The sequence below is a fragment of the Rana temporaria genome, chromosome 5 (assembly GCF_905171775.1).
Source record: "Rana temporaria chromosome 5, aRanTem1.1, whole genome shotgun sequence".
NCBI lineage: Eukaryota > Metazoa > Chordata > Amphibia > Anura > Ranidae > Rana > Rana temporaria.
In genome coordinates this window covers 30863378-30879661 of record NC_053493.1, presented here as the reverse complement: position 1 = coordinate 30879661, position 16284 = coordinate 30863378, and the positions used below count along the sequence as shown (strand labels likewise).

Genomic DNA, 16284 nt, shown 5'->3' with positions numbered 1-16284 from the left:
GCCTTGTGCCCACCAAATGCAGCCTTGTGCCCAGTGCCCACCATGATGCAGCCTTCTGCCCACCAGTGCAGCCTTGTGCCCAGTGCCCACCAAATACAGCCTTGTGCCCACCAAATGTAGCCTTGTGCCCACCATTCAGCCTACCTGTTTCAATTGCCGTGTTCCCGCCGCTCAACGTCGTCACCAGAATTGGACGGGTGATCTGTCTATCAAAGTCCCGGGACCAGGAGGAGGGGCGGTATCTGACCACGACCGGCAGGGAACACGGCAATTGAAATGAAAACTGTTATTGCTGTGTTCCCTGCGTGCGCTGCGCTCTAAACATCCGGGTGGCTCGCTCTCTCTTCCCCTCCACGATCGCTAGGACAAGGACTCCCATTCCACCGGCGCCGCCCCTACACCCACCAGGGGGAGGCGGGGTCTCGTGTAATTTGCTTGCGCAGCGAGCGTATAGGGCGGATTGGCTCTGCCTTCAGTGCCACCCATTAGTGCCACCTCTCAGTGACCATGAGTCTCACCTCTCCATACACACAAGAGGATCGATCCGCTGGAATTGATCCACGGACCGGCTCCAGCGGATAGATCCCCTGGTGTGTACGATCCAGCGGATCTGTTTCCGCGGATTTTTGTCCCCGGGGATGGATTTCCAGCAGATAAAAATTTCTTGACATGCTAAGAAATCTATCCGCTGGAATCCAGTCCAACGGATTGATCCGCTGGTCTGTACAGACTCACCGGATCAATCTGTCCGAATCCATCCCCCGCATGCGTCATAATGATTCGACGCATGCGTGGAATTCCTTATATGACAGCATCGCGCACGTCGCCGCGTCATCATCGCGGCGACGGCGCGACACGTCACCGCGGACAGAATTCCGCGGGGATTTTGATCTCATGGTTAGTACAACCATGAGATCAAAATCCGCCAGAGGATTTATCCGCGGAAAAACGGTCCCCCGGACCATTTCCGCGGATAAATCCTCTTGTGTGTACTAGGCATTAGGCTGCATTCACACCTGAACGCGGCGTTTTGTCCCGCGATTTGCCGTGACAAAACGCGGCATTTTTTAGCCTACAATACGCCGGAGGGGTGATTTAACATTGTCGGCTACACCGAACGCCGAAAGCCGCCTGAAAAAAGGGTCCGGGACTTTTTTTGAGCTTCAGGCGTACGGCGTTTCGGCGTGGAGATGTGAACCATCTCCATAGCCGACAATGTTAAATCACCCCTCCAGCGTATTGCAGGCTGCAATAGCGTGGGGCGTCGGGCGTAAAAACGCCTAGGTGTGAATGCAGCCTTAGTGCCTATGAGTGCAGCTTCAGCCTATCAGTGCCCATCAGTGCAGCCTCATCAGTGCCGCCTTATCAGTGCTCATCAATGAAAGAGAAACATTCCCTATTTTCAAAATGTTATAACAAACATTGCAACAAAATTGTTTTTGTTTTTCAGGAAGAAGATAGCAAGTCGTCAAAGACTCAGAATTGTTAAAGTTGTTAAAGTTTTTTATTTCCTCGGTGTGTTTCCATAGAACATAAACTTTATTTGTCAGAGAAATTCACACACAAGTCCTGACTGAGTCAATAGTAATTATTGACTGAACGGGAATCCCACGACACAGCTCTGTTTACACTGGTGATCACCTCCCTCAACCATGTGACCAGCTCGGGCTCTGTGATTGGCCAGTTTCCAGGAAGTAGTGTATTCTGGAAGGTCGTGGTGTGCTTTCCTTATCACAGTGAGTATGTACAATAACTAAATGTTTTCTAACAATAAACTGTCCCTGTACGAGTCCTGTGTGTGCGCTGTGATCTGTGCAAGGTCCTCCCTCACTATAGAACTTTATCTCAGTCCAATGTTGTAGTACAAAGGTGATATGCTTTCATGGTGTCCTTGTTATATCATTGCAGGTCAGAGTCTGGGGACAGATCTTTGCAGACATGGCTCTCCGGCTCTCTTCCATGCTGCGGACAGGCCGACTCCCTGGATCCTTGCACAGGCTCTTCTCGCTCACAGCCACGGCCGGCCAATCCGCTGCCCAGACCGCCAGCTTCCTGTACACCCCGGAGCACCACGCCATCAGGGAGTCTCTGCGAAAGGTACGGCTGCTTTGTGCTTTAGGGGCTCATTCAGACAGGCGCAGAGTCCCATCCTCCATGCTGAGCCTTTACGGTGAGCCCTCGCAATGAGCCGCTGACTGCAGCGGCGCATTCGCACAGGGGATTCTCGGCTAAAGGCCCGGCAGACGCCGGACCTTGCCGGAAAGAAGATGCGCGCAGGAGTGACGTCATCGCGGCTATAGCCACTCACAGTGCTGGAGCCGTGATACCCGGAAGACACGCCGAGGCGTGGACCAGGTAAGTTACCGACTCCTCGTTCTAAGGTAAGTATTTCATAATGAGCTAGTATGCGGTGCAAACTAGCTCATTATGCCTTTTGCCTTATAGGTGACAAAAAATAAATACAAAAAAAATTCGGGACTATACAACCGCTTTAAGGACCGAGCCTCTTTCTGAAATTTGTTGTTTAAAAAGTAAAAAAAAAAAAAAAATGTTGCTAGAAAATTACTTAGAACCCCCAAACATTATACATTTTTTTTCTAGCACCCTAGAGAATAAAATGGCGGTCACACCGTATTTGTTCAGCGGTCTTACAAGCACACTTTTTTTTGGGAAAAAATACACTTTTTTGAATTAAAAAATAAAACAACAGAAAAGTTAGCCCAATTATTCTTTTTTTTTTTTATATTGTAAAAGATAACGTTACGCCAAGTAAATTGATACCCAACATGTCACGCTTTGAAATTGCGCCCGCTCGTGGAATGGCGTCAAACTTTTACCCTTAAAAATCTCCATAGGCGACGTTTTGTAAAATTCTACAGGTTGCATGTTTTGAGTTACAGAGGAGGTCTAGGGCTAGAATTATTGCGCTCACTTTACCGATCGCGGCGATACCTCACATGTGTGGTTTGAACACCATTTTTTTGTGCGGGCGCTGCTCAGGTATGCGTTCGCTTCTTCACGCAAACTCGGTGGGACGGAACGCTTTTTTATTAAAAAAATGTTTTTCTTATTTATTTTTATATTTTACACTGTTCTTTTAAAAAAAAATGGTGTCACTTTTATTCCTCTTCCACACGAGGCGGACTCTATCGCTATGGAGTCCGCCGGCTCAGCGGGAGATCCCAGCCGGCGGATGACAAGTCCCCCCCTGCTCACTGAGCAGGGGAGTGGCTTGTGCAGCGCCGCTGTCTCCTATGGAGAGATCTGATGAAAACGGACAGCATGTCCGTTTTCATCATATTTTTCATCTTATCTCAACCCGATCCAATCCGCCATGGACGGATGGGGCCGTATCGCCATCCGTCTGATTTTTAACCCCTTCCCTGCCAGTCACATTTATACAGTAATCAATGCATTATTATAGCACTGTTCATTGCATAAATGTGAATGGTCCCAAAAATGTGTCAAAAGTGTCCGATGTGTCCGCTATAATGTCGCAGTGCCGAAAAAAAAACGCAGATCGCCGCCATTCCTAGTAAAAAAAAAAACATTATGTCCCCTATTTTGTAGACAATATAACTTTTGCGCAAACTAGGTTATTTTTTTTTTTTTACCAAAAAATATGTAGAAAAATACGTATCGGCCTAAACTGAGAAAAAAATTTACGCTCTTTTTTTTGTTTATAGCCCAAAAAATAAAAACCGCACAGACCATCAAATACCACCAAAAGAAAGCTCTATTTGTGGGGAAAAAAAGGACGTCAATTTTGATTGGGAGCCACGTCGCACGACCGCGCAATTGTCAGTTAAAGCGACGCAGTGCCGGAAGCTAAAATCTCGTCTGGGCAGGAAGGGGGTGTATGTGCACAGTAGGCAAGTGGTTAAAGAACAGTGTAAAAATAAAAAGTAAAATAAATAATAAAAAAAAAGTTTTAAAGTGCCCTGTCCCACTGCGCTTGTGCGCAGAAGCAAACACATACGTGAGTAGCGTCCGCGTATGAAAACGGTGTTCAAACCACACGTGAGGTATCGCCGCGATTGTTATAGCGAGAGCAATCATTCTAGCCCCAGACCTCCTCTGTAACTCAAAACATGCAACCTGTAGAATTTTTTAAACATCGCCTATGGAGATTTTAAGGGGTTGTAAAGGTAAATGTTTTTTCACCTTAATGCATCCTATGCATTAAGGTGAAAAAACATCCGACGGTAGCACCCCCCCCCCCCCCCCAAACCCGCGTTTTACTTACCTGACCCCCGAAAGTCCCGCGCGCGTCCACGTGATCCTCTTCGGTTCCTAGCCTGGCCGTTGATTGGCTAGGCTGGACGGATTGATAGCAGCGCAGCCATTGGCTGGCGCTGCTGTCAATCACAGCGGATGACGCGCCAGGGCGGGGCCGAGTGATACAGTCGGCGGTTATGCCCGCCGCTGTATCACGGGAGCACGCTCGCAAAAGCTTTCCACCATGCGAGCTCGCTCGCATGAAGGTGGAAAGCTTTTGCGAGGAGGAGCCGAGACAGCCGCCGAGGGACCCCAGAAGACAGGGTTAGGGGACACTCTGTGCAACACGAGCTGCACAGTGGAGGTAAGTATATCATGTTTGCCTTTAGTGTTCCTTTAAGGGTAAAGGTTTGTTGCCATTCCATAAGCGAGCGCAACTTTGAAGCGTGACATGTTGGGTATCAATTTACTCGGTGTAACATCATGTTTCACAATGTAAAAAAAAGAAAATTGGGCTAACTTTATTGTTGTCTTAATTTTTTTCCCAAAAAATTGCGCTTGTAAGACCGCTGCGCAAATACAGTGTGACATAAAGTATTGCAACGACCGCCATTTTATTCTCTAGTGTGTCTGGAAAAAAAAATATATAATGTTTGGTGGTTCTAAGTAATTTTCTAGCAAAAAAAAAAATCAGAGAAAGAGGCTGGGTCCTTAAGTGGTTAATGTTTTACATACAGTAGCTATACCTGCAAAAGGGGCCGGCCTGAATTGATCTAGCAGGACCTAATTTTCTGACTAAAGTTCACTTTAAGTGAAATAAAAACCTTGGCCAGTCTCAATTTTTTCCCAGCGATATGCCGGTTCGGCCGAGCATTCATATTTATGGCAGTGACAGCCATCAGATGGTCAAATATTGCAAGAAAGGCCAACTGCTCTCCTGTGTCTGGGTGGGTACGTTTAGCTTTTCTGTGTTCTGATAACTGCACTGGGGCTGGCGTTGTGTTATATACAAATGGATTCATATATAGAAAGGGACAGCTGTAATTTTCGTCTCTGGAACTGTCAGGACATTTGTTCCATTGAAAGCACTTTCATTGTCACATCCTGAGCCCCTACAGAGGAAATCGCCCCCATCACTGACTGTATAACTCTCCCTCCTTCCTTGTAGGCACAAGATGTGTATATTGGTAATTATGAACAGGCAGGAGGAAATCCTGTGCTGGTGCACTGAGTTTAAAGCAATAGTAACTTGGTGACTTGTACCTATGGGTAAGCTTATAATAAAGCTTACCTGTAGGTACAAGGAATATCTCCTAAGCATGCGCTGTTTAGCCACTTACAGACCAGCCACTGTCGTTATACGTCGGTATTTGACGTGGAATACCGTTGTTATGGCAGCAGATAGCTGCCATAACCCAAGTATCCTCTTAATTGGCGAGCGTTCTGCTTTCAGATAAAAGTGGTCTCTGCGGCGGATTCGCCGCAAGATCACTTTTTATCAGCGGCGGGAGAGGTGCCCTCCCATCTCGCTCCATACCATTGGATAACAAAAGCAACGTCAAACGTCACTTACGCCCAATAGTCTTAAAGAGGAGGTCCACCCTGAAAAAAAAGAAGTACCGTATTTCCCGGTGTAAAAGATGACCTTTTGTATGTAAAAAAAAAAAGCCTCAAAACTCGGGGGTCGTCCTATATGCCGGTACCTGTCTGTTCAAGCTGCGCGCATCCATTTTTCAAAAGCAGCGCCTCCTCCTCAGGCTGTTCCGTGATAGGCGGAACACTAATTTTCCCAGTAGAGCCTCTGTTTCAGTGTTTTCCGCCTATCATGGATGCTTTCTCATCCTCGGCCTCGGCCGGGAGGACATCCGTGATAGGCGGAACACTGAACAGAGGCTCTGCTGGGAAAATTAGTGTTCCGCCTATCACGGAACAGCCTGAGGAGGAGGCGCGGCTTTTGAATAATGGACGCCCGCAGCCTGACAAACTGTGCAAACAGGAGAAGGTAGGGGGATCGTCGAGGCAGGCAATGGCACAGAAAGGTCGGACATGGCACAGTGAGGCATGTATAATGGCACAGTGAGGCATGTAATGTAATGGCACAGTGAGGCATGTAATGTAATGTAATGGCACAGTGAGGCATGTAATGTAATGTAATGGCACAGTGAGGCATGTAATGTAATGGCACAGTGAGGCATGTAATGTAATGGCACAGTGAGGCATGTAATGTAATGTAATGGCACAGTGGAGGCATGTAATGTAATGGCACAGTGAGATCTGAAAAAAGCCTCTTTCTGTCAGCGGTTGTTCCTGTCAGTGGTTGTTCTGGCTACCCCCTCAGCTTCCAGACAGTCTAGTAGGAAGGGGGTCGTCTTATACGCCGTGTATATCCCAAAACCCAATTTTTTCCTGGAAAAATAGGGGGTCGTCTTATACGCCCAGACGTCTTATATGCCGGCAAATACGGTACTTATTTTTTATACTTATCAGAAATGGCTGTTGCTAGGCAGATCGTCCTAATCTGCCTCTTCCTTGTCCGCGGTGGTCTTCTCTCTTCTCCTCCTCGCGCTGCCTCCTGGGAAATGGGGAACGGTGTCTTCTGGGACCTTGTGTGTGTCCCATGAGACAGCCGCCCAATCACAAAGGGCAGCGCGACTTGCACATGCGCAGTAGGAAAGGGTAGTGAAGCCGCGAGGCTTCACTGCCTGTTTCCCTTAGTGATAATGGCGGAGCCGGGACCCGGTCCTCGGGCGGCTGACATTGCGGGCAACCTGGACAGGTAAATGTGCTTATTATAAGTCGGCAGCTACAGTGTTTGTAGCTGCTGACTGTTATTTATTTCTTTCTACCACCGGACCTCCGCTTTAAAGGGGGGGACTTTTTTTATTTATTTTTTTGCATTTTAGTGTAAATATGAGATGTGAAGTCTTTTTGACCCCAGATCTCATATTTAAGAGGACCTGTCATGCTTTTTTTTCTATTACAAGGGATGTTTACATTTACATTCCTTGGAATAGAAATAAAAGGGATACAATTTTTTTTTTTTAAAGGACAGTATAAAATAAAAAGTAAAATAAATAAAGAAAAAAATGTTTTAAAGTGCCCTGTCCTGCCGTGCTCGTGCGCAGAAGCGAACGCATACGTGAGTAGCGCCCGCATATGAAAACGGTGTTTAAACCACACATGTGAGGTATCGCCGCGATCGTTAGCATGAGAGCAATAATTCTAGCCCTAGACCTCCTCTGTAACTCAAAACTGGTAACCTGTAGACATTTTTAAACACCGCCAATGGAGATTTTTCAGTGCCAAAGTTAGTCGCCATTCCACAAGCTGGTGAAATTTTGAAGCGTGACATGTTGAGTATCAATCTACTCAGCGTAACATTATCTTTCACAATGTAAAAAAAAATTGGGCTAACTTTACTGTTGTCTTATTTTTTTATTCAAAAAGTGTATTTTTTTTCCCAAAAAATTGCGCTTGTAAGACTGCTGTGCAAATACGGTGTGACATAAAGTATTGCAACGACCGGCATTTTATTCTCTAGTGTGTCTGGAAAAAAAATATACAATGTTTTGAGGATTCTAAATTGTAAACAACAAATCTCAAAAAGTGGTTAGTAAATATTCACTTATTCTGCAACTTGTGACGTCACCGGTGCATGCGCTCTTCAGAGCACTGTGCCGCGAATGTGTCTCCCAAGCACATGCATGGGAGTGACATTAAAAAAGAAGGCCTCATTGGCTGTATACAGCAGGTTTCTGTGTCTTCTGTGTCTGTTTTCCACAGAAACCTGCTGTATACAGCTAATGAGGCCTTCTTTTTTTCTTCATATGATCCACACTTTCTCCTGACGGGAGGAGCACTACAGGTATCGGGAACATCGTGGTTAAAGTCTGCTTTCCTGGACCATCCTTTGCTCGATCAGTGCAGGTGTATGCATATACCAGTTCCAGCCATAGGAGTTTGGGTTTGTGATTAGGTTCCTGATTGCCGTGCATGCTTGTCTGACCCACCGCCACTGGCGTGTGTGCCAACAGTCTAGGGTAAGAATACCCATCCTCTCCTCCTGGTGTTGGAAACACAATCCTGGGTGTCGTGTGTTAATTACCACTCTGTATGGTCCAGCCATATAACTACACCTTGTGAATACCATCATCCTGGGAATATATCAGAGGGAGAAAACGTTGTATACCTATTATGATGAACTCTATGGGCCAGATTCTGGTAGATCGCCGCATCTCTGCGGCGGCGTAACGTATCTCATTTACGTTACGCCGCCGCAAGTTTTACGGGCAAGTGCTTGATTCACAAACACTTGCCTGTAAAGTTGCGGCGGCATAGCGTAAATCCTCCGGCGCAAGCCCGCCTAATTCAAATGATTTGGGTAGGGGACGTGGATCATTTAAATTAGGCGCGTTCCCGCGCCGATCGTACTGCGCATGCGCCGTCCCTAAAATTGCGCTAAATGACGTCGCAAGGCCGTCATTGGTTTTGACGTTAACGTAAATGGCGTCCAGCGCCATTCACGGACGACTTACGCAAACAACGTAAATTTTTAAATTTCGACGCGGGAACGACGGCCATACTTAACATTGGCTGCACCTCATATATCAGGGGCAACTTTACGCGTCGCAAATCTTACGTAAACGTCGTAACTTCACTGCGTCGGTCGGGCGTACGTTCGCGTATTTTGCTAATTTGCATACTCGATCGGGAAACGACGTCGGCGACACCTAGCGGCGAAAAAAAAATTGCAATTAAGATCCGACAGCGTAAGAGCCTTACGCCTGTCGGATCTAATGGTTATCTATGCGTAACTGATTCTATGAATCAGGCGCATAGATACAACGGGCGGACTCAGAGATATGACGGCGTATCAGGCGATATACGCCGGCGTATCTCTTTTGAGAATCTGCCCCTATGTTGCCATCTTGACTTTCAAGTTTTTATGTCGGTACCGACCTTCTCTGTCTGCTTTCATGCGGTTTCCCATCTTTATTACCGTATATCAAGTCGATGCATGCTCAAAAGCATTGAACTTCATTGTTCTCGGCTCGTCGTAGTGTTGTACGTCGCCACGTTCTTGACGGTCGGAATTTTGTGTGACCGTGTGTATGTAACACTAGTCTGAGCCAACATTCCGTCTGAAAAAATCCACGGTTTTCTTGTTGGAATTTCTGATCGTGTGTACGCGGCTTAAGGGTTTACACCTACTTTAACAGACGTGGCAGTGCCTACAAGCCCCACACTAATCGTTCACACAGAAAAAGTGCACGGTGCTTAAAGTGAAATAAAGTGAATGTGAATGACCTCTCATACCATGGATAAAGAGTCAATCGTGCTTGTATGGATGGGACACACAAGTCGGTAAGGTGGGTCACCTCTCCACTGGGAACGATCTGTTTATTAGCATATCACATATAGCTCTCCAGAGGGGTCACACATGTAAACTTGTGGTCGGTCACAGCTCAAAGTCACAAATTCAAAAGTATCAAAGCGCTTGTGTATAACAACTGTCCCAGGGAAATGGAGGGATTGCTTCTTGGATGTAAGAACGCAATGGCGTCATGAGCAGAGGCTTTGCTTCCACCAGGAGGAGCCTGTGCTTGTGACGTCATTGCGTTCTTACATCAATTTGTGTCAATTGATGTGTCAGCTGCTATAGAAACCTCTGAGCGCAATTTATTTTTTCCATTTATTTTTTGTCACACTAATCTTTCCCTGTGTTGTCTGTCAGCAGCCATCCCTATGCTTTCCCTATCACAGATAGGATGCATGACATGACAAAAATACCAAAATGGAGCAGCCAGGACTCTCACTGCCCTCGGATGGTATCACCCGACCCAGGAACGAAGCGCACACCCACAGCAACGCCACTAACTATCTCTGACACCCCTTCAATGTGTGGCACCTGGGGCGGATCACCCCCCCCCCCCCTCCGTTGTTATGCCCCTGCTTACACATTAAGGGGCCGGATTCACAAAGAGTTACGCCAGCGTATCAGGAGACGCCGACGTAACTCGGAATCTAAGCCCGTCGTAAGTTTAAGTGTATGCTCAAACTGAGATACACTTAAACCTAGCTACGATATGACGACCTGCGCTGTCGTATCTTGATGTGCACTTTTTCCACTGGCCGCTAGGTGGCGCTTCCATTGATTTCGTCGTAGAATATGTAAATGACTAGATACGCCGATTCACGAACGTACGCTTGCCCGTCGCAGTAAAGATACGCCGTTTCCGTAAGAGATAAGCCGCGTAAAGACAAAGCTGCCCCCTAGGTGGCGTAGCCAATGTTAAGTATGGCCGTCGTTCCCGCTTCGAAATTTGAACATTTTACGTCGTTTGCGTAAGTCCGTGAATGGGGCTGGACGTAATTTACGTTCACGTCGAAACCAATACGTCCTTGTGGCGTACTTTGGAGCAATGCACACTGGGATATGTACACGGACGGCGCATGCGCCGTTCGTAAAAAACGTCAATCACGTCGGGTCACCAATGATTTACATAAAACACGCCCCCTCATCCTCATTTGAATTAGGCGCGCTTACGCCGGCCCCATTTACGCCACGCCGCAGTAACTTAGGAGGCAGGTGCTTTGTGAATACAGCACTTGCTTCTCTGACTTACGGCGGCGTAGCGTAAATACGACACGCCGCCGTAAAAATGCGTGGATCTACGTGAATCCGGGCCTAAGGTTTTTCCTCAAACACATGGTAGTGGGGAACCATCTACCCATCAGTGATTCGTCATTTCAGCATCAACCCAAACTGTAATATTAATTTTTATTGGAATGGACTTGTGTCTTTTTTCAACCTGACTGACTGTGTATGTATTCCACGGCTAGAATTATTGAGTAAGAATTCTACGATAAAATTATCCTTACGGTTTTTCCTTAATGTTTTAACCTGGAGTGACAAGTAGACTTTTAGAAGATAAAGCTTAAAAGGCTTCTTCTACAGACCATTAATAACATGAGGCAGGAGGTGTACAGAACTTCTAGGAAATGCCAAAGGTAGAAAACTTGAAAATGTCAATTTAATTACATCATTCCGAGTGTCAAGTCTTTCCTCCGAGCTCTCAGCTTATTAAAGATGCTGGAAGAGATAAGAACACAGCCAATATTTACTGTGATTTCATAGGAAAAAGGCTCTGTCTTCATGCATTTTATTCACTTTGTGCCTCTAAAGAAGGTAGGACAGGGCTAGTGACTAGTAAAGAGCAGAACAATTTAATAGAAACAAGAAAATAATATTCTGATCTACTGGATGAACCAATCTTAAGCCTCGTACACACGATCCGATTGTTGGCAGGGGATTGTCTGTTGACAGACTGTTGTCCTAAAATCTGACCGTTAGTAGGTTCCTTCTGACAATTGTTGTCCAACTTTCGGCTAACAAATGCAGGGTGTCAGTCTGACACCCCGCAACACCGTTCTAGGTAGAGACTCTTTACCACGTGATCAGCTGTGTCCAATCACGGCTGATCACGATGTAAACAGGAAAAGCCGGTAATCGGCTTTTCCTCACTTGCGTCTGTCAGAGAGCCGATCGACAAGGGGGTTTGTGCTGATCGAATTAGCAGCGCTGCCCCCCCGAGGATGCCCACACTGGACCCCCAGGGATGCCACTAGACCACCAGGGATGCCCACCACAGGTACCACCAGGGATGACCATCAGAAATTGGCAGGCATTGTTTGGCACTGATTGGCATCCATTAGTACAACACATTACAGTATATTAGTTCCACCTATCAGTGCCCATCCATGCCGCCTATCAGTGCCCATCCATTCCGCCTATCCATGCCGCCCATCCGTGTCGCCTATCAGTGCCCATCCGTGCCGCCTATCAGTGCCCATCCATGCTGCCTATCCTTTCCGCATATTAGTGTCCATCATCAGTGCCCATCAATGCCACCTCATCAGTGCCACCTCATCGGTGCCCATCAGTGCCGCCTTAGTGCCCATCAGTGAAGGAGAAAACCTACTTGTTTACAATGTTTTGTAACTGAAACAAAAAAAACTTTTTTTTTTCTCTAAATTTTTGGTAATTTTTTTATTTTTTTTTAGCAGAAAATAAAAATCCCAGAGGTGATCAAATACCACCAAAATAAATCTCTCTTTGTGGGAACAAAATGATAAAAATTTAGTTTGGGTACAGTGTAGCATGACCGCGCAATTGTCATTCAAAGTGCAACAGCGCTGAAAGCTGAAACTTGGTCTGGGCGGGAAGGTGTATAAGTGCCCGGTATGGAAGGGGTTAAACATAAAAAGATAGAGCTGTTTACTATTGGTAGCTCCCGATCTGTCGATCTGTTAGGATGTTCTTGGTGATATGGGGAGGTGAATGGCTAAGCAAACAGTGGATAACACTCATGGTGACTCATGGTGCTGCTATAGGAGTTGTGCCTGTGATCCTGCAGGAATTTCCTGTCTCATAGGATCTGCCAGAGAAGAGATAACAATGGAGACATAGAGCCGGGAATGTGGAGTGAAAGAGACAACGGAGGTCCCAAAGCTTTCATTGCTCCCGAGAGAAATCTTATATTGTTGGAAAGGACAGATCCACAGACCTATACCCAGCGAAGTGACTGGCCTCAGGTGATACACAGAGATGAAACAAATCATCCTACCTACATTGTACCTGTTTATCTGCAGTCCTCTCTGTTTAGAGTCCAGAATTTACACAGCAATTCTCAGCTCCAGAAGGCAGGGGCAGAGATCTGATGACGCACACTGCACAGCATAGAGCAGTGATGGCGAACCTTGGCACCCCAAATGTTCTGGAACTACATTTCCCATGATGCCCAACTCCACTGCAGAGTGCATGAGCATCATGGGAAATGTTCCAAAACATCTGGGGTGCCAAGGTTCGCCATCACTGGCATAGAGCAAATTGCTAGGTGTAGTCTCCTAAGTTGAGGGAATGGACACACCCCACTATTCACAGTCTCATAGGGAAACCTGCACAGCTGAAACTGTCAATCACCTGCTGTGTGCTGCAGGGCAATATTCCAGTGGTTCTCAACTTCTGTCTTCAGGACCCACTAACAGGCCAGGTTTACAAGATAACTGAAATTTATTACAGGTGATATCATTTGCTGCTCAGTGATTGCAGTATTTTAGTCTGCATCTCCCCAAGGTAAATACTTACAATCTGGCCTGTTAGTGGGTCCTGAGGACAGGAGTTGAGAACCATTGCTCTAGACCAGGGGTCTCCCAACTACGGCCCTCCAGTTGTTCAGGAACTACAATTCCCATCATGCCCAGTCATGTCTGTGAATGTCAGAGTTTTACAATGCCTCATGGTATGTGTAGTTCCACAACAGCTGGAGGGCTGTATTTTGGAGATCCCTGCCCTAGACCAGGGATATGCAATTAGCGGACCTCCAGCTGTTGCAAAACTACAAGTCCCATCTTGCCTCTGCCTCTGCGTGTCATGCTTGTGGCTGTCGGTGTCTTGCTATGCCTCGTGGGACTTGTAGTTCTGCAACAGCTGGAGGTCCGCTAATTGCATGTTCCTGCTCTAGACTGTCAGAAGTGACTCATACAGATAGTAGAGGAATGAGAGAGCAGGCAGATATCACACTAGGTGCTTTGGATTGAGGCAAGTACATATTATGGAGGGATATGCTTTGTTCATTTTTTATTTCAGAGGTTTACAACTACTTTAACCGCTTCCCGACCAGCCGCCGCAGTTTTACTTTTGACCACTAGGTGGCTCGCCGCCGGAGACGATGCTAGTGCCCAGCGGGCGTGATGACCGCCGGGCTCCCAGAGCACAGCGGGAGCCAGTCAGCAGGCACAGCGCGACTCGCGCATGCGCCGTAGGAAACGGGCAGTGAAGCCGGAGCGCTTCACTTCCTGGTTCCCTCACCGAGGATGGCGCGGGCGGGGGGGGGGGGGTTGTAGAGTGACGAGCGATCGCTCGTCCTCTGCTGCGGACGGCGCTGGACTCCAGGACAGGTAAGTGTGCCGATATTCAAAGTCAGCAGCTGCAGCATTTGTAGCTGCTGGCTTTTAATATTTTTTTTTTCAGAGGTCATCCGCTTTAAACTAGACCAATCGTCATATACTGTATACTTTTTCATGGTAAGGGCAAACATGCTACAGTAATGAATAAGTGTCTCCCAGGTATTTATTATTGTCACAAGGATCACAGTACTCTGCTCAAAATGATTTACTCTTTTTGTTTTAAATGTTCTTACCTGCAGATAATAGACACTGAAATCAACCCATATGTGGACCAGTGGGAGAAAGAAGAACAGTTTCCAGCTCATCATGTCTTCAAAATCCTCGGACGTGCTGGAATGTTGGGGGTCAGCAAGCCGACCGGTAGGTACAACTCGCCCTAAGGCTTCTGTACTTACAGAGAACCTGTACTTTGCTCATATTAGGCTATACTAGGAGTGATATGTTTACTTTACTTAAAGCCAGTACGGTAGTACCTTGGATTACAAACATAATCTGTTCCAGAAGAATGCTTGTAATCCAAAGCACACGTATATCAAAAGCGAGTTTTCCCATATCAAACGCACGTAACCGCGTTACTCGTAATCTGAGGTTTTAAGCCCTGTACACACGACCGGGTTTTCCTGACGGGATTCCTGGCAAGCTTGCCGTGCATACAGATGGCCATTCAAAAGAACCACCGTTCTTTTGAATGGCAAGAACGCGGTGACGTCATCGACTACGACGAGCTGGCGCTCTCCACATTCGATTCTGTCGCCGCAATTTTGCTACACCCTACACCAGGGTTTGACAAAATCCGGGCGCTTGGTCGCAATTGCGACAAGAAATAGCGACCTGGTGCCCGGGAAGCTTAGGCCTGCAGAAGGCCGCAAAGCCGCAGCCTCAATTACCGGCCGGCGCGGCCCGACTCGATCACGCAGTGGGGGAGGTGGGGGCGCACGGAGACACAGGATACCTCATTTTGTGTCTTCGTGCGCCCCCATCTCCCCCGCCGCACTGGCTGGTAATTCAGGCCACGGTCTTCTGCAGGACTAAGCTTCCTTCTGTGATCTGGTGCCATCTTGTGGTGGCCATTGGCATGACAAGTGAACCAGCAGTTCTAATGTGATTTTTCACTGTTTTTTTACTGCCATCGCCTTCCCTCTAATTAGAGCCCCCAAACATTATATATTTTTTATTCTAACATCCTAGAGAATAAAATGATGGTCGTTGCAATACTTTCTGTCACACCGTATTTACGCAGCGGTCTTACAAGCGCACTTTTTTGGGGAAAAAATACACTTTTTTATATAAAAAAATAAGACAACAGTAAAGTTAGCCCAATTTTTTTTTATATTATGAAAGATAATGTTTACGCCGAGTAAATTGATACCCAACATGTCACGCTTCAAAATTGCGTCCGCTCGTGGAATGGCGACAAACTTTTACCCTTTAAAATCTCCATAGGCGACGTTTAAAAAATTCTACAGGTTGCATGTTTTGAGTTGCAGAGGAGGTCTGCGTGCGAGCTCGGCGGGACGGGGTGCGTTTTCTGGCTCCTAACTTTTTTAGCTGGCTCCTAGATTCCAAGCAAATTTGTCAGGTACAGGTAAGGTAAGCATACTGACGAATGGTTTTCTCGGCAGGAAACACTCTGCCGAGAATCCCAACGAGAAAATAGAAAGCAGGTTCTCTATTTTTCTCGTCTGGATTCCCGGCAGTTTTCTCGACGAGAAAGCATACACACGCACGGTTTTCACGGCAAAAAGCTCTCCCAGCAGCTTTCTTGCCGAGAAAACCCGTTGTGTGTACGAGGCTTCACTGTACTTACATCCCCATGTTTTTCCTTCACCCCAATATGCTGCTAGAGTGCTGAGAAATTTCCAGTAAATCTGGATTTGAGGGAGCAGGTGTCAGCTTTTTCAGGCTTGTTGGCCATCATCAACAGTGATCTGTTCACTTTACTATAAGCCAGTATAGTAGAATGCTTGTAATCCAGAGCACTTATATATATAAAAGCGAGTTTCTCCATAGGAATCAATGGAAACTCATATTATTTGCTCCGGTGTCACTGCTAGTGTATGCAGTACCGCATGTGGACAGAGGTGGGGGGGTGCTAGA

The 16284-nt window shown here is 46.7% G+C and overlaps 1 protein-coding gene across 1 annotated transcript in view; it reads left to right on the top strand.

The window, feature by feature from the left end:
* Window positions 1–1800: 1800 nt before the first annotated feature.
* LOC120939899 (probable acyl-CoA dehydrogenase 6) overlaps window positions 1801–16284 on the top strand; it is a 131113-nt gene continuing 116629 nt past the window's right edge. The window contains exons 1-3 of the mRNA XM_040352323.1: window positions 1801–1819; window positions 1909–2097; window positions 14427–14547. Coding sequence (XP_040208257.1) covers window positions 1939–2097; window positions 14427–14547 — 280 coding nt within the window. The 5' untranslated portion in view covers window positions 1801–1819; window positions 1909–1938. The remainder of the gene's footprint in view (window positions 1820–1908; window positions 2098–14426; window positions 14548–16284) is intronic.